The 21,505-nt window shown below is 39.1% G+C and overlaps 1 protein-coding gene across 2 annotated transcripts; it reads right to left on the bottom strand.

Annotated features, from left to right (window-relative positions):
- Positions 1 to 6,834: 6,834 nt before the first annotated feature.
- LOC134450567 (uncharacterized) lies at positions 6,835 to 12,093 on the bottom strand. Of its 2 annotated transcripts, none has more exons than XM_063200523.1 (5): positions 12,029 to 12,093; positions 9,469 to 9,639; positions 8,370 to 8,531; positions 7,977 to 8,051; positions 6,835 to 7,436 (listed from the first exon to the last, which is right to left on the bottom strand). In XM_063200523.1, the coding sequence occupies exons 2-5, from the start codon at positions 9,569 to 9,571 to the stop codon at positions 7,165 to 7,167; spliced, it is 612 nt and encodes a 203-aa protein (XP_063056593.1). In that variant the 5' UTR covers positions 9,572 to 9,639; positions 12,029 to 12,093; the 3' UTR covers positions 6,835 to 7,164. The 2 variants fall into 2 exon arrangements, with proteins under 2 accessions (XP_063056593.1, XP_063056511.1); XM_063200441.1 differs by having other exon boundaries at positions 9,457 to 9,639.
- Positions 12,094 to 21,505: the final 9,412 nt, after the last annotated feature.

Below are 21,505 nucleotides of genomic sequence, written 5' to 3' on the forward strand. Positions count from 1 at the left end.
AGAGAGAGAGAGAGAAGAGAGAGAGAGAGAGAGAGAGAGAATGAATTAGGAAACTTGAGCATAGTGTACCTCTACAAAATACATACACACTGTATTTATCAGGGACCTATACTACAAAGCAGGTTCAGGATAAGTTTAAGTTAAAGGTCTTTGCATACCGGATGGTAAATCATCTAATACGAGAGCTTTTCTTAGGAAAATGAGGACTCCAGGCTATTCTATTAGATGATTTGCCTCTTCACTTAACCTTAACTTATCCAGAACCAGCTTTGCAGTATAGGCCCTAGGTTTCAAAACAAACACAAAGAAAGAAAGTACTAGTAACATGTGCCATACCTCTTTCCAAAGCCAAGGCCACCTCGTGCCTATTCTGTAGAATGTTAAGCACTACATCCAAAGCTGCTTCGTCAGAGTATGCCTGCAAAATCAGGTAAAGTATGCACATTTTTATTTTTATTTTTATTTTTTTTATGTATGCTGCCCATTTACACGTTACATTAATCAGGAGCATTTTTTTTCTTTCCTTCTTTAAAGGCAGAGAATAGATAGTAGACATTGTAGACATTGCATTTGGCGACATTGCTGCTCCTTGCAACTATGCTCCCATTCCCAAATCCGATCCCTTCCTGAATATTTACAAAGTAATAATACTTTCTTTGTCTGATCAAAGTAGTTATGCATTCAATTGTGCCTATGACTGGTAATTCAAAATGGTTGATTTTATGTACTATGAAAAGTGTAACTTTCCAAATCATAATGAATACTTATAGTACTAATAGAAAATGATGGTGGTGGTAAATATACATGGAAAATTATAGAGTTTGTGAATGGGCAGCATACGTTCACTACTAAAACTACTAATATTTCACTAATTTCACTACTGAAAGCAATATAACAATTGATATTAGGCCTACTCACCCTTAACATCAGATCCACAGTCTTGTCCGGGTCAGCACTCATCAGCGTCTCCCACAAAATTTCGCCCCGGTCAGCCAGGCGAAGCTTGAACCTCGTGAAGTCAGCTTCAGTGAGATTGTCGATCATGCTCTTCAGCAGGTCCCTCGAGAATCCTTCCATTTCAAGTCGGAAACTGAATGGTTAGCTTAGGCGTTCAGGAGAAGCCTGCCAAGATAGCCAAAACAAAACAAAAAACCCAATATGACTTGATATCACTCCCCTTTGTACACAGCCTCTGTTATAATCGTGTATTGTCTCGAAAATGATGATGATTTAAGTCTTAGACTGTTGCGTCAGGCTCTCTGTAATGTCATAGCAAAGTAGTTAAGTTGTATTGGAGTCTTTTCAGTAAGGAGTGAATCTGCACAAAAAGGCTACAGAGGTGCCTCTCGAACTCTTGGGCCCAATGAATGATCTCACAGATCAACCACTTTAGATATAGCCTGGGAACTCCCATACTGCCTTTAGTTCTACACAATCGTTTCGATCTGAATCTCACTTGTGATTAGGTCTGGTGGTAGCCAGGCAACTTTAGGTATAGTATAGTATAGTATAGTATAGTATAGTATAGTATAGTATAGTATAGTATAGTATAGTATAGTATAGTATTTGGTTTGGTTTGGTTTGGTTTATTTATGGATATAGCAAAGACAATGAGTTTATAGGTTACTAGTTGTATGAATATATTCACCTTTCATGTGAAATTTTAATTCAAGGGACAAAAATGTATTTATGTCCACAAGGGGGTGCCACATGAAAACGTTTGGGAACCACTGGCAGGTGTCATGTTCTAATCAAGCAACAAAAAAACAAAAGAAAGAAAAGAGGAAGTAGGCCTAAGGAAGTATGAAAAAAGAAAGAATGAAAGAAACATCAAATGTGGGACGGGTCCAGGAGAAATGACAAGCCCCCACCTTCCCTCTTTGATGGCCGAAAAAATAAGCCACGTTTTACCCTCTTATTTCCCCATAATCTAAGCTATTGTGCAACCCACGTCTCTGTACTAGCCTACTGCTCTATTAGGGCAGTTTTTTTCTGTCATTCACTGCGCCGCATTCCAGCCTAAATGGTGCGCAGTGTGCTGTCCAACTGTTCCACATTTACTGTGTGACAGGGGCTGATAGGTCTGATCTCAGTAGCGCACCCGATGAAGTGCCCTATTTGAAAACCCTGCCTTAAGACTCATGCGCAATTACGCAAAGTGACCCAGGACGGAGACCATTAACCAGTAACCGCCGCAATGCCGCACACGCAAAACTAAACATCGACAAGAAAAACCCCTATGCTCAGCAATCCTTGTAGTTTCTCTATGCTGGTCCATGAAGATTTTTGCGATTCCAGTAGCCGAGTGGACTTGTCGTGGCAACGCGCATCAGGACGTAGGCTATCGAGGTGACAGTCTACATGAACATGTATATCCAAAATAAGCTCATTTTTATTTTAACTGGATCTATCCTTCGCGGCATGGCAATATTATTACAGACACAGCTGGTTAGGGCTCGGCCCTACCACAGAAAATGATAGCTCCACGAGAAAGTCTCCCTCTACCATTACCCTTTTGTAGTGTCGTCGGAGCACAATATTCTTTACTGCTCCAAAACAAATGCCATGTCCTAAAGTCAGAGTTGTGTTTTATAAATAAACAAATACACATCAATTAATGAAGAAAGAAAGAATGAATGAAAGAAAGAAAGAAAGAAAGAAAGAAAGAAAGAAAGAAAGAAAGAAAGAAAACTAATTTCTGTTTCCTAAACCATATCTTCTTCTGTTGTAACCGTGGATCTTCCTTTTATGTAAAAAAAAAAAAAAAAAAAAAAATGCAGTGTGTACAGTAAATGTGTAAATTGTGTTCAGAATGAATGATCAAAATTACCTAGTTTGTTCATAGTTCATATTTTTTTTAGTGAAAATATATGTGTTCAGGCCATGGGTTCCCAAACTTCACCATGGATAGGCCCCCCATACACCCATAGATTCCAGCCATGGCCCCCCTGACATTGATTGAACTACACTACATTTTTGTGCATCCCCTTTCACAACCATAGTCTATAAAATAACGATAGTAGTAGTGTTCAGAGATGCAATATATTACTGTATTATAATGCAGTTCTTAACTAATGGGAATTGGTAAGATGATTGTCGGTTTATTTTTGGTGCACATTAGTTATTTAATTTATTCAAATAGGCATATTCATTTTGTTTTGCTATGCTTTTTCTGCCAACCTGCCGCGGCCCCCCTAGTACCTCCGCGCGGCCCCCCAGGGGTCCCCAGCTCCCACTTTGAAAACCACTGCGTTAGATGTCATCTTATATTATTGGGTCTGTTTGCAATGTATTTGGTTGGGTTTTCACCTGAACACGAAGGAACACGAAGCCACAAAGGCATATGTAACCTACTTTGTTCACAGGCACCAATGAACTCATTTCTACCTGTAGTTTGTTCATCAGGCAGTTAAAAGTGTGCAGTTCACATTTGGCATTAAAGCGATGGTTCGGAGTAGAATCACCCTAATGCCATTTGAACCGTGACACCCATCCACCTTTACACCCGAAGTGTTTTCTGCCGCAGACTTACATCAACAGAGTTGCCGTGTTATTCGATGTTTATTCCGGTTAGCTTGACTCAAGCGCATATGGATACTGGGCACCGTCTCCAAACTTTCCCCACAAAAATAACATGTCATTACACCAAACTTCTGCAGTAGCACAAATATGGTCTGTACTCACGAAACGAAGCATTTGGAAGTTTGGAAATAGTCCAGGAGTTTAGTATTATCAACACAAGCTGAATAGCTTCTCTGCTGCTAAAGCTGTGCCAACGTTACTTCCGTCATATGAGACAAGCCCGTAAAAGTCTTCAACAAACTTCCAGACGAGAGTGTTAAAAAAGTTTTCACTGAATTGTGATTAAGGCTTATATTTTCAAGGCAATACTTAAAAGATATTTCAAATCTTACCTACTATCAATTAGACAATGATTTTCGTTATCAATACTGATGTTGAATTCACGTTTCATTGTGCATATTATGAGCTTCGTTGAGGACTCTTACATGCTTGTCTTAGATGACGGAAGTAACGTTGGCGCAGCTTTAGCAGCAGAGAAGCTATTCGGCTTGTGTTGATAATAATAAACTCCTGGACTATTTCCAAACTTCCAAATGCTTCGTTTCGTGAGTACAGACCATATTTGTGCTACTGCAGAAGTTTGGTGTCATGACATGTTATTTTTGTGGGGAAAGTTTGGAGACGGTGCCCAGTATCCATATGCGCTTGAGTCAAGCTAACCGGAATAAACATCGAATAACACGGCAACTCTGTTGATGTAAGCCTGCGGCAGAAAACACTTCGGGTGTAAAGGTGGATGGGTGTCACGGTTCAAATGGCATTAGGGTGATTCTACTCCGAACCATCGCTTTAAACTAGTTCAGGTACACTGGAATACATTAATGCTTGTCAACTATAACATCTGTTCATGTACCTCTAGGTTTTGGCTGAGTTGGTCAAGCTAAAGAAGATGAGAAAATAAAACACACATTTATCAAGTATTTTAATGACATTTAAGAGCATTGTACAACAACATTTTAATAACATTGACAGGAAGTCAAATAAATTAAATATGTTGTTCAGATCGAAGGCGTGACCACATGATTCATTTTGGAACGCCCTATCTGGAAGTACATCTACATCAGTGGTCTCCAACAGTTTTCCATAAGTGCCAAATAATGTAGCGCAAATGAGGCAGAGGGTCAAACGAATCCCCCGACCATATGGCCACAGATGGTACACATATTTTATTTTTTCATTTGTTCCAAACTCATTAAATTAAATGTTTTAAGTTGATCTGCACATTGGAGACTGGTCAAACGCAATTTCAAGCTTCTGTGTTAACCCTGTTACATACTTAGATTTTTGACAATAAAGTACTCTTGACTTGACTTGACTTGATTTGACTCATGGCGGGCTAAATGTCTGCCATACCCGGGGCCAGATCTGGGCTAAGGTTTCGCCAACAGAACCTCCAGCAATTAAATTACCGTACATGACAATCCCTGACTTTGCACACAAAATGCTCTGTTATCTCATTAATATATGTACCTGCTTTGATCATCCTTCACTGAAATTTGTTGATATTCTAGAAATTGCCTGACCGAGAGAACCCTATACAGTAAATTGGCATCATATCCCCTTTTTATGGACCAGGGCAATGCTATGTACATTGAGAAACTGTGCCTAGCCTATTGTGGTGCTGTGACTCATATGGGTGTGACCAGAAGTGTCAAAAGCAAAAGTAGAAGTAAATTCATGGTGTAAATACAACACTAGCTCATGATATTACACAGATGTTGCACCAGTTATTCCACTGTACCTAATGAGGTAGATAGACTGTAGCCCGATTCGCACGGGATAAATATTAACTATGGACCCCTGGTAATTCGCAATTACCCCCGGACCTCCGTGATTTTTCGGGGCACATTCGGATGGGATAAATAAACGTCTGTTATTTACTCAATTCACAGACATTACAAGGGAGTGCAGACGGCGAGCCTATGTAAAATTAGCCCAGGAATTCTGAGTTTCGCCGAAATACAGTAGGTAATTCGCGGCGGAATTATTACCCCACAAATCGCGGACATGGCACATTCGCACAGGACTAAGGACTCCGACATTCTCTGTAATTATTCTGAATTACCGAGGGTCCATAGGTAATAAAAGTCCCGAATCGGGCTTGTGTGTTGTTACTGAAAAAAAAGAAAAAGAAAAACATGTAACATGTGAAAACATGCATGTAGTTGTGGCTAACACATCAACCTCATAATAGAGTGTGGCCGTGACTGTGAGAGTTATCCTAGGCATCTATTGAAAGAAAGTGAAGCCAGGAGGTAAGAGGCCTATCTATCCATTCACTTAAAAACATGATATTGTAATGTACATGATGTAATGATGTAATATTGTGATATTGTAATGTACATGATGCAACAATAAGCAATTGTACACATCATGAAAATACATATAAAATACACTTAAAACATATACAATATACTGTACATGAAAGTAAAAACTACTGTTTAGAGCTAAATCCATTAAACAAATAGCTGATGGTTTTTAAAAAGTGGAAAGTGTAGACAGTTAATTTTTCACAAGTTCACAAACTGCGTTGTCCTGATTAATTAAGATGGCAAAAAAAATTACACAATCTGAACATAAATCAAACTTGAGTGAAACACCAATCAGGACAGTCCATTAAAAAGGGATATAACCACAGGTTATATAACCACTACACATAGAAAGTACAAATAAAAACTGATCTTAAGTGCTTTAGACAGATGAACAGCAGGTAAGTCTACAAAGAAGAAGGTTCAATGTAATGTTCTTTTTCCTTGGGACTATCAAAGGTAGAGTATGTAATTTCAGTCGTTAACTTCCAAAATGTATGTTGCCACTTCACAAATTTGATCATTCCATGAATATTTACAACGTAATAAACTAGTATTTACTGGGTACTGAGTAAAGTACATTTACTTTACCTAATTTAGGTTTTGAAGCTAAAGATGTCTATAACTGAAAACTCAAAATGGCGGACACGGAGACAATCCACCTTTTCATGTATGAAAACTGCAGTTATTGTCAGTCATAATGAATGCTTAATGGCAAAAATTCATCAAAAAAAAAGAGCAGGAAACTGTGGCACTCCGGTTCTTATTTTCTTTCTTTTTCAAAGGCAAATAGACTGCCCGACACGTTTCAACCTACACAGTCTTTGTTTTTGACCCTGACAAAGACTGTGTAGGTTGAAACGCGTCGGGCAGTCTATTTGCCTTTGAAAAAGTAAAAAAATAAGAAGAGGAGTGCCACAGTTTCCTGCTCTTTATTTTTTGATGAATACTTTACCTACTTTATCCACACAGCGCTTTCGTTTTTTCCTTTTTTCTGGCAAATATTCATGTTTGTGAATGGGCAGCGTAAATTCTGAACATAAACTACTTTTAAAAAATGACATATTCCACCTTTAGAGACAAAGAATCTCCCGCACACTGTTCACATTTGCAGAGTTTTTACTTGCGACGTTTCGGTCTGTGACCCTCCTCAAGCAATTCCACACAGTGTGCAGGAGCTTCTTTGTCTCTATACGTTCGTGACCCAGTGGATCCACTGCTACGCACCTGGCAAATGGAGGTGTGCAAGAATCCTAAAAATAATACTCCACCTTTAAAAAGGCGGACTCATGAGGTCCTTCACCAGGTACTTATCATTCTCCAGTAGGGCCTTATAGAACTCCTCTTGGGCCCCGCTGCCTTTACTGTGAAGCATGACTAACAGGGCGCGGTTCTGCTGGCTCCGCGTGGCCTTGCTCTCCACCTCTTCTCTCTCCACTGGACTCAGGACGTCGCAGTACTCAAGCTCGGCGAGGATTGGACCCAGGACGCCGAGGCGCATCTCCAGATCTCTCTTGTGTTTCTGGAAGAACTCCGGTCCTGAGACTGACATTGAAATGAAGAAAATGAAAAGTTGAGAGCAAATACAGTAAAAACAAAAACATACATGTAGTGTCAATTTAACACTTAGAGAGTCGATTTAACATCTTCCAGAGTGTATTTGGTCCCATAGTACTCACATAGTGTAAAATAAACACAGTATGCGTTACTCAAAACCCTTTTCTAGATATCTGTTGTAGTGGCATTGAAATGTTTTTTAAAATTATGCTGTAATAAATAGCTTACTGTTACTTTCATGGCACCAGTAAAACATAGATGATAACACTAGTACACTACTGTCCTGACACTGAAATCAAAATAAAATAAATGTTTTGAAAATAAAAAGAAATGTTTAGAGCACATACTTCCTATATGGTTGTCACCTGCTTTGACAAACAAGCAGAATTATATTGAAAAGAATGAAAAGATTTGAAATTTTTGAAAAACTTGTCAGACTTTTTTTTAATGGAAATATGTAATAGCCGTATACAGGGCAATTCATGGTTCCCTTATCCTTGACTGCCCTGGCTGCCATTAGGTCATTACCTCGTCCCATTCCAGCATTAGCAGCAGAGGAGCTGCCTCCATGTCTGGACCCAGAACCTCCCTGGTGGATACCACCTGAGGGAGAGACAAAGAGAGAGAGAGAGAGAGAGAGAGAGAGAGAGAGAGAGAGAGAGAGAGAGTGATTGGATACAGTGATTGGATACTCTTTGGTGAACTCTACAGAATTATCCAATCACTGGCCGTGACTAATTAGGCTTGGAAGTGTGCGCACTAGGTTTTGAGAAATACCCTCCGCAATGCTGCGGTATTTCCCAGAATGCCTCATCATAAGACACATTATGTAGCATTCCCATTCGATGGTAAAACTTTCATTTTACGCCGGAACATTCCTTTACTACTCTAACAAGGTAACATGCAGCCATAGATGCCTACCCAAGTCTTTTTCCAAGCTCCTGGCCAGCTGGTTTTGGTTCATCTTCTGCAGGACGGACAGCATGGCGTCTCCGGCATCGGAGAAGTATACCTGCACTATCAGGTCCACTGTGTCGTACTGGTCTGCTCTTTCCAGCCGGCCCCATGCGATCCTGGACTCACCTGAGGATACATTGCTGTAGTGTTGATTCAACACCTAGGGCCTATACTACAAAGCTGGTTCAGGATAAGTTAAGGTTACGTTAAGTTAAGAAGAATATCTCATTTTCTTAAGAAAAGCTCTCGTATTAGATGATTTTCCTCTTAACTTACTCACCTCAATTACATCATAACAAAATTGCTATGACATTACCGAGAGCCTTTAGTAACAGATTAACACATTTGTGCAGAGCCTATGTCATAACCTTACTGTCACCAAAATTGCAATGGCTATGTCTTAATATTTTACTTGCTGCTCTAAGTAATGTCATAGCAATGTTGTTATGATATAATTGAGTATTTTCAGCAAGTAGTGAATAGGGCCACCGACGACCCCATCTGCAGGTAGAGGCTACAGCTTTACAAGGACATTACTATTCTGTTGACAGTAAGGTTATAACACAGGCTCTGTACAAAGGGGTAAACACAGACACGTCTAATACTTTTTATTTTTTAAATGAGTGGTGTGGTTATCATCTTTTCGTTTGTACGGGTTGTGAACCTGCCATCAAGACACAAAAGTGTGGTCAAACTCTCATTAGCAAAATGTACTGTGTAGGTTGGGAATATATAAAGAATAGATTATTTGTTATCTGCACAGTGACCTTGAAGTCATTCAAGGATGGGAATTCCTCCAGTTTGGAAGCTTCCCTGTTTGTTGAGAAAACTTAATGAACACTGCACACTTAAATCCTTTTTTCTTTTTAATAGCCAAGCTTTCGGTCTGTGACCTTCCTTAGGACTTGTGCAGACATTTTTCTTTCATAGTCTTTATTTTTTGTTTAGCGCCTTTTCATCGTGAGTGCTGTGTAATCTGTTTAAATGAAAAAAACTTTATACAACATTACTTCGACAGGCTGTGAGTGAAGAAATCGTCAACAAAACTGACTTTGGCATTCACCTTGCTGGTTGTAGTCCCTCAGGTAGTGCTTGAACCTCTTGAAGTCGGACTCTGTGAGGTCGTCCAGCGTTCTCCTCATCACGTCCTTCAGGTCAGCACTCATCCCACCACTGGTAAAGAATGGATCTGATCCACAGCTTTAATAGATGCTCAGGGTAAGTCAACAGGGACCTGGTTAAAATAAAATGCAAGACTTTATTGGTGAGCTCATATCACATTTTCATGCTTAAATGTTTGAATATTTTTCTGTTTTTCCCTCCAAATATTTGTACAGCTTTTTTGCCTTTATTATGATCATCCTAACGATCTAGGCCACAGCTGCTAGGGTTCTGGAGGAGCCTGATGAAAATAAAATGTGACACGTCATTATTGGTGAGCTAATATCACACAGTAAAGAAATGCAGTGTTAATTCAATCTAGACCACAGCTGAACGGATGCTAGGGGTGGATCAGGAGTGGCCTGGTTCAAAATAAATGCAAACGTTATTGGTGAGATCAAATAATATTTTCATGTTTAAATATATTTTTTAAATATACTGTTGTGGATTTTGCCTGCATTATGATAGAAGTAGTGAAGAACTGGACAGGACGTGAGTGAGTGAAGAGAGAGACAGGGTTATGGAATGACATAGCTGGGATTACAAACTGGGTCCTAATGAGTCATGGCCAACTGGGTCCCCATGGGCAAAGACCCCCACCCCACCCCTTCAATGCCCGACTGTGATAGTCACTGGAAAGACTTCACTACCATACTAAATTACTACTACTAGACCATTACACAGGAATTTAACATTACGCCTTGGTCATTGCAATTCTGGAAACAGACAATGTAAAACAGGGACCATGTCTTTACAGATTAACATAAAGTAAAGTGTAACAGAGAAAGTAAAATATCTGCCAGATATTCAACCCAAACGGATCAGAATCAGCTGTAAGTTATTCTGTTAAGTATTTTGAAAGGAAACTATAGGCACGTTTTTAACTTCTACTTTTACCTATAGCACATCTGCAAATATCACATCTGCACGTAATGACATGACAGTCAGAGGCAGGCACACCCACAACCTTATGGCCAGTTTTCTCATCTTCATCGATCGACTATATCAGATGAACTCAGATGACTATATCAGATGTGTGTGTGTGTGTGTGTGTGTGTGTGTGTGTGTGTGTGTGTGTGTGTGTGTGTGTGTGTGTGTGTGTGTGTGTGTGTGTGTGTGTGTGTGTTTGTGTGTGGGTGTGGGAGATATGTCTTTGTGAATATGTATGTATGGTAAATACATGTCCAATGGTGTGCGTAACGTCTTTTCCTCTGTATTTATTGTATGTATGTATGCATGCTACTGGACACCTTAATTACCTCGGGATTAATAAATGATACTCTACTAAACAGCCACTTCTACACATGGGATTCTACACGTTATCAAGTTATTCGTTTAACCTACAAGTCTGCTATATCCATATGATATGCTTACTGCGACTATAATATCGTTGCTGTTACACTGTGCTGACCTGATTACGATTTTAATGTTGCAAGTTTTAGCCTATGCATCACACCCTGTAGAGTATATTGTGTTTGACAATAAGACTGTGTTGGCTATAATGTGTAGGCCTATCTAAGAGAAATGAACAAGACGTTTGGATAGATAAGAAAGAAATGCGCATGGCAAAAGTTACGCGCAAGCATGCGCTTGCCGTTTCCATCGTATTGTGCAGCCTACCGGTGAGGCATCCGATCCTAGTTCCTTCTTCGCTTTCCCCCTTACAACAATAGCAGGTTTTAGGAATAGTTGTTACTTTGTGAAGAGTATTTTTGTGTCTGCAAGGAAAGTATACAAGGCGCACCGCAGACTCCACTTTCACGTTTTGTTTTTTCGGTGTGGGCATATCAGATGTCGATTTAAGGAATACCGGTCCCCTTTCCAACGATAAAAACGTATCTTTCTAAAGATGAATAACTACAAGATTAATAGCTATAACTGCAGTTGTGGCTTAGACGAAGCGTCGTTCAAGCCCCACCAAGTCGAGTTCACGTAACGGCTCACTTCGCCAAAAATGGTCTGCGCGAATGTCCAAATGCACACCATTTACAGACTACGCAGTCGGTCAAAATGTATAAGCCACTTCTATGTGCATGATCATAGCTATTCATTTGTACCAAAATCAAGTCATGGAGACATGAATGTATGGCTACTGTACTGCGTGCGTCGAAGTAGCCATAGTTAAGAACGTGGCTTGCTGGCTGACTGACAGGCGTGTCACAAGCAATACAATCTTATGTGGAAGAAGATAATGCAATAGTCTCTCCTGATCTTTCTGCTTTACCCAGTAAACACGAGCCAGAGTACAAATGAGCTGTTACCAGAATGGCAATGACCAAGCGGTATATATACATATAATGTATTAAAGCCCTATGCGCGGTCAAAGTGGTGTACTTAGTGTACATAGTACTATAATTTAAGTTCAGTGGTGGAACGGCGTGCGTTACAACTCAGTAGGCTATAATAAAGTAACTAAATTAATTAGGCATCATGGTAGGCATGTTGAAGGGCACGTTACTTACCAAAATAATACAAAAAAGTCAAACACAACCGCCGTCCTGTAAGTCACTTTCAGTTTCGACTTCCTTGGTCAAAAACAAATTGTGGGAGGGAAATACATTGTGGGAGGGACCGCGCATAGGCTATGCACAATGTACGAGGCTGTGGAGGACGGTGCACGGAAAGGACGCTTGAAACTGGCGATAGGCCTAGGCCTACAGTGTATTTAAAAAAAACATGTCACCTCAATACTTCCAAACTACGGCACATTCTCCCCGTCTTGGGAAGGCTCTCCAGATGGACGACTTGTCACCAGAATGTGTACAAAATAAGGTCTGCATGCACATTGATAGGCTTAGGGACAATTCAACGGGCTGCTTTCTGAGGAAAACAAACAACAAAACAAGAAAGTAGCACGCTGAAACGCCTCGCTCTCCAAAAAGTAGGCTACTGCTGTAGTACAGTAAGCTTAAAAAAATAGAACTGCTTAAAAGCGACTTTCCCATCATCACCACCATCATCAGAAAGATGAGCAAGTAGGTAGGCGTGTAGAACTAGATCTGGTAGGTTGTATCATTTTTGTAGGCTACCAACACCTTCAATCTGGTTCCTTCCGTTTTGCGATAGGCTAACTGGCCATAGGGCGCGTCTAAATGTACATTCTACGCAACCAACAAGGACGCTTTTTGACGTGAACAGGCTTGCAAGAGCGCGGTTGTTTTCGGTAGTTTTATTTTGGGTAAGTCATGCAACTTCAATTCAACCATTGACTATGTATGCACTGACTGTGCTTTAAATAGGCTAGTCCAAGCTCATCTTAGACAAAAGTTTTCATCCTGTTAGTTATTGATATGCCACCTACTTTTTTGTAACGTTGGTAGACGCGCGCCAGAATGCCTTCATCGAATGTCTCAGTGGATCGCGGTAAATGTGATGTGTAGGCTAAATTATTCAGGTAGGTGAGACAATGACAAGATAGTTTGCTTTCACATGAAACAATTAAAACTCCGCAGCCTCACATTGCGAGATAGGCCTACATCGAAGCAAGGCAAAAGTATGTTTCTGTCTTTTTTTTTTTTTACTTTGTTGTATGAAACTGTTCGAGGGTGGAGGTAAAAAAAAAAAGACAAAAACATACTTTTGCCTTGATTAAAAGGGAGGTCATCGGTGTGTGTTTCAACCTTTCAGTACATTGAAATTGTACATTTTGAGTCTGCACCTGTATAAAATAGATGGGTGTCAGTTTTGAATGAAATCCTATGGAGAGTATCATGATCTGCTTATAGTCACAGTGCATGTTGACATGCATGCTTCTTTATGTGTAATTCAGATTTCCAATGTTGACGGCATTCATACATCCCAAAAGATGTCAGTCCCACTACCATGCTTGACTAGCCAGATGATGCACTTTTTTTTGGTAAAATTCACTTGTTAACCAACAAACATGCTTATTTACACCATCTAAAGCAAATTTGTTTATCTTCACACCCATCTATTTTAGCCAGCTGCAGACTCAAAATGTACAATTTCAATGTACTGTACTGAAAGGTTGAAACACACACAGATGACCTCCCTTTCAATCCCTTTTAATTTCGAAATGAAAAAAAATGAATGTAGTTGCTGCCAAAGGTGGTTCTACAAAGTAGGCCTATTAAGCAAAGGCTGTGAATACTTTTGTAAATATGATTTCTTTGTTTTTTTTATTTTTATACATTTTCAAAACTGTCAAGACAACTTGTTTTTCACATGGTCAAAATGGAATAATTTGTGTAGGATTTTGACAACAGAGATTCATTTGTAGCATTTGGAATAAGGCTGTAAGATAATAAAATGTGGAAAAAATGAAGCGCTGTGAATACTTTCCGGATTGACGGTATGTAGGCCTTGTACGTCCATAACACATAAGATATGAATGAAGTTCCACTTTCAGTTTGTAATGTAGGCTAGTAGGCTACTGGTTAAGACAAAATGAATCCACAATTTCTCAGATCAGTCGCATAAGTCCACATTTTAATCTTAACTATTGAATTTCATCATAAACAATCTGATAACAGGACTTAAAGGGACACTGTGCAGGAAATGGTCAAAAAGGGTACTGCAACTATGCTGGTCATTGAAACTGGGCTGCCAATTGCCGTAGTTTTCTATGATGAAAGTAATAAACAAATATTTTCTAGTATGGTTCAAGTAAAGTCATTTTTGCAGCTAAAAATGGCTATTTTTGGAAATTCAAAATGGCGGACCATGGAGAAGATCCCCCTTTTCATGAATGAAAAGTGCAATTTTCCCATTCATTATGAATACTTAGAATTTGATGGTGGTGGTAAGTATTCATGAAAAAGGTAACATTAGTGAATGGGCAGCATGAATTCTGGAAATAAAAAAACTAAAAATCTCACACAGTGTCCCTTTAAATGTAAATCAAAGACTTAGCCTCTAGCCCCATAATGCCCAAGTACGTAGGCTACCTCCTGTGAAACACAGTAATAGTCATTGAAAAGTTAACTAGTATTTAGGGCTGTAACGATATTGTATCGAACCGAGAAATCGTGATACACAGAGTCACGATACTGTATCGTGATACAAGAAGGCAGTATGGCGATACACCTTTTCAAAGTTCTGTTACCCTTCAGTGCAGAAAACAACCACATGATATGATGTAATTGTGCTCTCAAGGTTCAAATCCTCCTCATTATTATTATTAAACTGTTTTTAATACTCAGTAGCAACTTGCAACCTGCTCTACCTATCAGTCATTATAGTTTTTTTGTGAAGATAAAAATAAAAATAATACATTAAGACAAACCATTATAAATTTGCTGTTACCAGAATGGCAATGACCAAGTCATAGTGCATAACCAAAGGCCCATCTTATGTCATACTAGTGTAATACTATTAGGACTGCGATACACTCAACTCACGATTCGGTTCGTATCACGGTCTTTCTCTTTCAATACACAGCACAATTTTTTTTAACGAGTTAAGATTTATCATGCCAAACTTCTGTCTCTCTAGTAAAGAATGGATTCTGTCCTTGCTAATATACAACTAAGCCATTTGTTTGGTACAGCTATAAGAGTCAAAAATCAAAATAAAAAAGAATTTACTTGTAGAAGTTCCACTTATTGATTTCTTAAATTATGGTCAGACTTAGCTCCAGTTGTGGCTGTCGATAAGGTCTACCAAAGATTCCAAGGCACACTGCTGGTAAAGTTAAAAAGCCTTTAATTAAACGGGCTGACGCGTTGCGACTACTGTCTTCTTCAGGCTCTGAAGAGCAAAGAGCTCCTGCTAAAGAGACAAAAGTGAAGCAGCACTCCTCCATGATCAACATTCCCCAGTGAACAGTTGATTTTTTTAGCATATGAGTTCCACTTATTGATGTTTGAAATTTCCAAGTGAATATGGGAAGCACAGATGGGCAGCACAGATTATGGAAATAAACTAGTAGGCCTTTAAAAAAAAATGCACTGGACCTTTACGCATGGAAGTATAATGCTGCTTTTTTATTTTAACAACCCCACTAATAATTCTTGGTTCCCCCCTAACGTTCCAGCACTCAAAAAATGATTCTGTGGTATTGTAATTTCTATTTTATTATAATCAGTAATATTTACACTGCAATACTAATTTTGAAGGGAATCAGTGAAAACAATTAACATTTACCTAATTGATTCAGTAATGCAGTTTATTATGTGGAATAAGTAAATCTTACTTGAATTTTTCAAGTATTTTTTAGAGGTGTTCTTGTCAATGGATAACATTGAAAATGATCAAGTAAATTTTATTTGAAAGAATCAAATTTTATTTGAATGAATTCGCGCATGCTCATTGGCTGGGCTCTGGGCTGGGCATGCGGCAACAAGTCTGCTGCCGTTGAGAGGCTCTGGCTTGCTTGGTGCTGAGAAGGAGAAATCAGATCTTCCCACATTCCACACTGCAAATATATGTGAGTATCTCCTTTATTGTCAGACCTCTAAGCTTATTTTGGCTTTGTTGGTCACTGTGGTTTGCATTTTGATGTAAGAAACTGTTCAACTCAGTAAAGAGGATGTAATGCTAGGCTAGCGTACCAGGGATTCTTGAGACCAGGGACAAAATGGGTTTTTAATTTCTAAAAATAAAAAGTTGATTTTTCCTAAATATATTTATATATTATAGTTGTCTCAGGTGTTGGCCTTTTGATGCCGTTGAAATACAATCTCCCAGGTTTAACATTTTTAACCATTTTGGCATGTTTGCCGGACAAGCCTGGGATTTTGTCAACACCATAAGACACCAAGAAACATTAAAAAATGTATTTTGAATAAATTTATGGCAGTATTTTGACTTTTGGAAGTTATATTAAGTTGTGTTCTTCTATCCATGTTTTTAAATTAATACATTTACTTAAAAATATTTATATGATCAAGCTGCCGATTATTATAACTAGGGAAATTCACATTTACAAATGTATGTTTTATTCTCAAAAACAAACAATGAGAGTCAAAAATACAGCTATTACAAATTTATTTAGGAAATGGAGTGTTTTTATTGAGATAATCTGAGACAATGTAATAAAATATCTTTTTAAAAACAAAAATGAAGAAAAAACTCATCTTATGGTGTTGACGCACGTCTTACGGTGTTGACGCACGTCTTACGGTGTTGACGAATTAGAATAGAACTGGGAATAACTTGATATAACATGGTCTCTGAACTTCAAAAACTCAACTTTCAACTGTAACATATCAGTATAAAAGGCCATTTAATACCAGTCCTTATGTTTAAACTCACACCCACAGGAATTTGGCAATAAGCATATCAGGTCTCTTGAACAGTCCATACTCATATCAGATCACTAGAACAGTCCATGAACTCATATTAGATATCTTGAATAGTCCATAAACTCATATCAGATCACTTGAACAGTCCTTACTCATATCAGATCACTTGAATAGTCCATAAACTCATATCAGATCTCTTGAACAGTCCATACTCATATCAGATCACTTGAACAGTCCATGACACACACACACACACACACACACACACACACACACACACACACACACACACACACACACACACACACACACACACACACACTGTAGGTATGTAAGTGTGTGTGTGTGTGTGTGTGTGTGTGGATAGAGAGGGAGAGAGAGAGGAGAGAGGAGAGAGAGAGGAGAGGAGAGAGAGAGGAGAGAGGAGAGAGAGAGAGATAGAGAGAGAGAGAGAGGGGAGATAGAGAGAGAGAAAACATAACAGTGTTTATACATGTTGTGCACAGTAAAAAAAATATTCCCGTGATGTCACAGTAAACTACTGTGAAATGAATGCAATTAGTAGCCAGTAATTCCCTGTGGCCATCCTCACAGTTTACTGTGATCTTCTCACAGTAGTTTACTGTGGCCACACCACAGTAAGTTACTGTCACCCTACCCACACTACCATGATCCCGCCCCTCCATTCATCACCACAAAAGAGGTAGCTACCATGTTATTGTGGCACCTCCCATTCCCCACCATGACTGAGACAACTGTGGCATGGAACCAGTCCATCACACTGTTCTCTTGTATTGATAGACAAAAACTATCCATACTATCTATCCATACTATCCAACATCCAAACTATCCATAACCACAGAGAAATTCAAGTTTCTGCAGTATGTGCAATATTATTACCACTTAATAATTGCAATCTCCTGGATGAGAGTACATTAACCAGTGTGCATAGAATACTCTAGTTGAGCATAATTAGACAATCCTGAAATGTCTTAATCAAGTAAGCAACACACCAAAAAGGGTACCTGCTACCACAATACTCACTACCAACTAAATAGCAAGCCAGCCAACAAACCAGTCCACCAGCCAACCAAAAGAGTCAGTTGTCAGCTAGCCAGCCAAAGAGCCGGCTAACCAACTAACACTCAGTTAGTCAGCCAACTAACCAACAAACAAGTCAGTTGTATGGCTAGCCAGCTAACAAACCAGCCATACAGTCAACCAAAAGAGTCAGTTAGCCAGCCAACCAGCTGGCCAACAAACAGTCAGTTGGTCGGTCAGTTAGCTCACTAACCAACAAGCCGGACAGAGAGCCAGCGAACCGGTCATTTAGGCAAGCAACTCAAGCATTGTGACAGTCTGAGTTTATATAGAGGTGAAAGTTAACCATGTGACCAGAGTAATCAGGCATGTGGCAGCTGCAGGAAGTAATTCAAGTCCTATATAGTCCTATACAGTCCTATATACTCAAGTGAGGGCAGGTACTAATTGACAGATTGATTGGGCACTACCATTGTTCCTGGTTGATGGTAGGCAATGTCAATCATGTCAAGCATTTGACTTTCAATTGTGCAATGGCACTTCACAAGATAGCCTAATTTTTTTACTAGGTGGCAATATTCTGATTTAAAATTGGATGCTGGAGTTTTGGCGTGCACATCCAAGACAAAGGCATTAGCAGGTGCCAACTTAAAAAAGTGTTTGTGTAGCACATTGGTTGCAACTTCATTTGTTGGAAGCAGAACCAGCAACATTTCCAATCATAGACCTTCTTCTAATTAGGCCTGACAATAAGTAATTACAAACCATCATGGCCAGGAGCAACCTAAAGTGACATACAGATATGCAACATTGGTTACTGTCCCTAGGGTAATGTCGGGTTAGGAGGGATTAGAACCTGCAACTCTCTGATCTTAAGTTCACCTCCCTAACCATTAGGCCAAGGCAGCCACATAATACACCCAATCATGGCCTAGAAGAAGAAAACACCTGTTATAACAGCACAGTAGTTAACTGTGATATGACGAAAAGTCTCTCTGGATTTAACAGTAACAAATTATGGCAGAATGTCACAGTATGTTACTGTGAAATGAATGCAATTAGTAGCCAGTAACTCCCTGTGAGTTCACAGTAAGATATTGTTACACACTTGAAGTGGGCGAAAGTTCAATGGGAATGCATGTCAGTTGGGTTGAAGGCTGACGCCTTAACAGTAGTTAACTGTGATATGACGAATTCACAGTATGTTACTGTGAAATGAATGCAATTAGTAGCCAGTAACTCCCTGTGAGTTCACAGCAAGATATTGTTACACACTTGAAGTGGGCGAAAGTTCAATGGGAAGGCATGTCAGTTGGGTTGAGGGCTGACGCCTTTACTCAAAGTGATATACAAATATACAACAATGGTTGCTGTCCCTAGGGCAATGTAGGGTCCCTAACCATTAGGCCAAGACTGCCATATAGCGCAATCTGGGCCTTCAGACAGTTCATCGACATTTACACCAAACTATTTAGTCATCAACTTCTTGTTTGCTACATGTCTTCCCATGCTTGGTCATCTTTTTTCTCACTAATAAATATACCATATTCCATAAATGTGAAAAAGTAACTTACTCTAAAAGTAATTAATAAATAGGCCCTAGTAAATGAGAAATTGTAACTTACTTAACACACAGACACGCACACACACACACACACACACACACACACACACACACACACACACACACACACACACACACACACACACACACACACACACACACACACACACACACACACACAGAATTCAATTCAGTATTACAAGAAATCATGATATTCATGAAATGTTAAATACACAGAAGATGTATTATTAAAATAGGAAGTAATGACACTACAATAGTAATGTATAAAATGTAATTAAATGTGTAAATTATACATTTAAGTCCCATTTGTCAACACCATAAGATGAGTCGTCAACACCATAAGACAAAATGTCTTATGGTGTTGACGACTAATGGAGTCTTATGGTGTTGACGAAATCTTCTATTTTTCATCATAACATGTGATTTCTTTGCACAAGCCATCTTGTTTTTCACCAGCTGCATGTGGCCTCAACAATAAAGTTAGATTAAACTTTTATTCCTTAATAAAATCACATAAACCTTGTTTTTTATCGTCCACGGTGTTGACACTCTATGGTTGTGACAAAGATAGTTTCATAAAAGAAGATAATTTAGGAAAAAATTACAAATATTTACTTACCATATCAGTGGCCTCATGGCATGTGCACCAATCAGGAAGTGGAAAAGGGGTCCTTAGAGAGTGAGTTGGCCAATATAATGCCTGATTTTTTTCATTTTTAGAAAAATCTTATGGTGTTGACAGAAACTCCGGACACAGTTTCAATCACGTAAAAAGTACATAAATATATTTTTTAAGTAGTATATTTCTATACAGTTTGAATAATTACTTAAAATACATGATCTTAGTAGCTATTTTGTTTGTTTTACTTCATTTAAAACTATTATTTAAGTATTGTAAAGTCATGAATCTTCCTTTCGGACAAGGGTATTTTTAGGTTCAGGCAGCATACTAGGTGATGTAAAATAATGAAATATTTGTAAAAAACATAAATTGACGTTTTGTGGTATACAAAAGTTCTTGTTTTATTGTTTGATGTAATTATTTCACATTTTTTAAATACATTTTATGAATTACAATGAGTTTTATCTCACGGACATGTTTTGTCCCTCATCTCAAGAATCCCTGGTACACATCTTTGGTTTGTTTGAGAGTTAGCACAACACAGGGCTTCAGACAGGACCATTACAATAACTTTGCGGTTAACAGAGTGGCATTGGCTTTATACAATTGTAGTGTTGTAGCCAAATATAATATCTGTAATTTTGGAGTAACATCACAACAGTGGTGTTAGATTTATGAACGGTAAAGTCAGAGTTGAGTGAAATGCCTTTAGGAACAGCGTGCACTCAAATATTGTCTAGCTACCTCAATTTTTTCTGAAAGGGGGTGATCTGAAAACCTTAAACAACAAGTATGTTTTGTAATGAACTACGGTTTGGCTTGTCTAGGGCAACACATTTTAACTGAAATTGGCTCCTGTGTGATTGAGCCTTATCTATTCATTTTGGTAAGCTTTCTCTGGGTTGGCTAGAACTATATTTTTTTGTTCACTGGTCTATGGAAATGCAATATGTGCTTGTCTAAAAACCTATTCTTTTTTGTAGTGACCATGTGTGTTTGACACAACTCCGAGTCATTCTTGAGACTGAAGTCCACAAGTTGATTCTGCCCCCGCTCCCAGGGAAACCAACAAAAGACTTTTCACACACACACACACACACACACACACACACACACACACACACACACACACACACACACACACACACACACACACACACACGGCATCAACAATGCATTAAGCAAAAGTTTGACTTTTATTGACTTTTATGCAGTATTCTATAAAGTTTAACCTTTTAGATAGAGTTGTAAATGTAAATGTAAATGTAAATGGGCAGTCATGGATGAGCGGTTAGGGCGTCAGACTTGCATCCCAGAGGTTGCCGGTTCGACTCCCGACCCGCCAGGTTGGTGGGGGGAGTAATCAACCAGTGCTCTCCCCCATCCTCCTCCATGACTGAGGTACCCTGAGCATGGTACCGTCCCACGGCACTGCTCCCCATGGGGCGCCACTGAGGGCTGCCCCCTTGCACGGGTGAGGCATAAA

This window comes from Engraulis encrasicolus, chromosome 1 (genome assembly GCF_034702125.1).
Source record: "Engraulis encrasicolus isolate BLACKSEA-1 chromosome 1, IST_EnEncr_1.0, whole genome shotgun sequence".
Classification (NCBI taxonomy): Eukaryota; Metazoa; Chordata; class Actinopteri; order Clupeiformes; family Engraulidae; genus Engraulis; species Engraulis encrasicolus.

Bases quoted from the DNA above. Each gene is read 5' to 3' on its own strand.
- LOC134450567 (XM_063200441.1), bottom strand. From the start codon at position 9,571: ATGAGTGCTGACCTGAAGGACGTGATGAGGAGAACGCTGGACGACCTC. The intron at 8,052-8,369 runs GTAGGCATCTAT...TCTCTCCCTCAG, and splicing joins GAGCTTGGAAAAAGACTTGG to GTGGTATCCACCAGGGAGGT. The intron at 7,437-7,976 runs GTAATGACCTAA...TTTCAATGTCAG, and splicing joins TAATGCTGGAATGGGACGAG to TCTCAGGACCGGAGTTCTTC.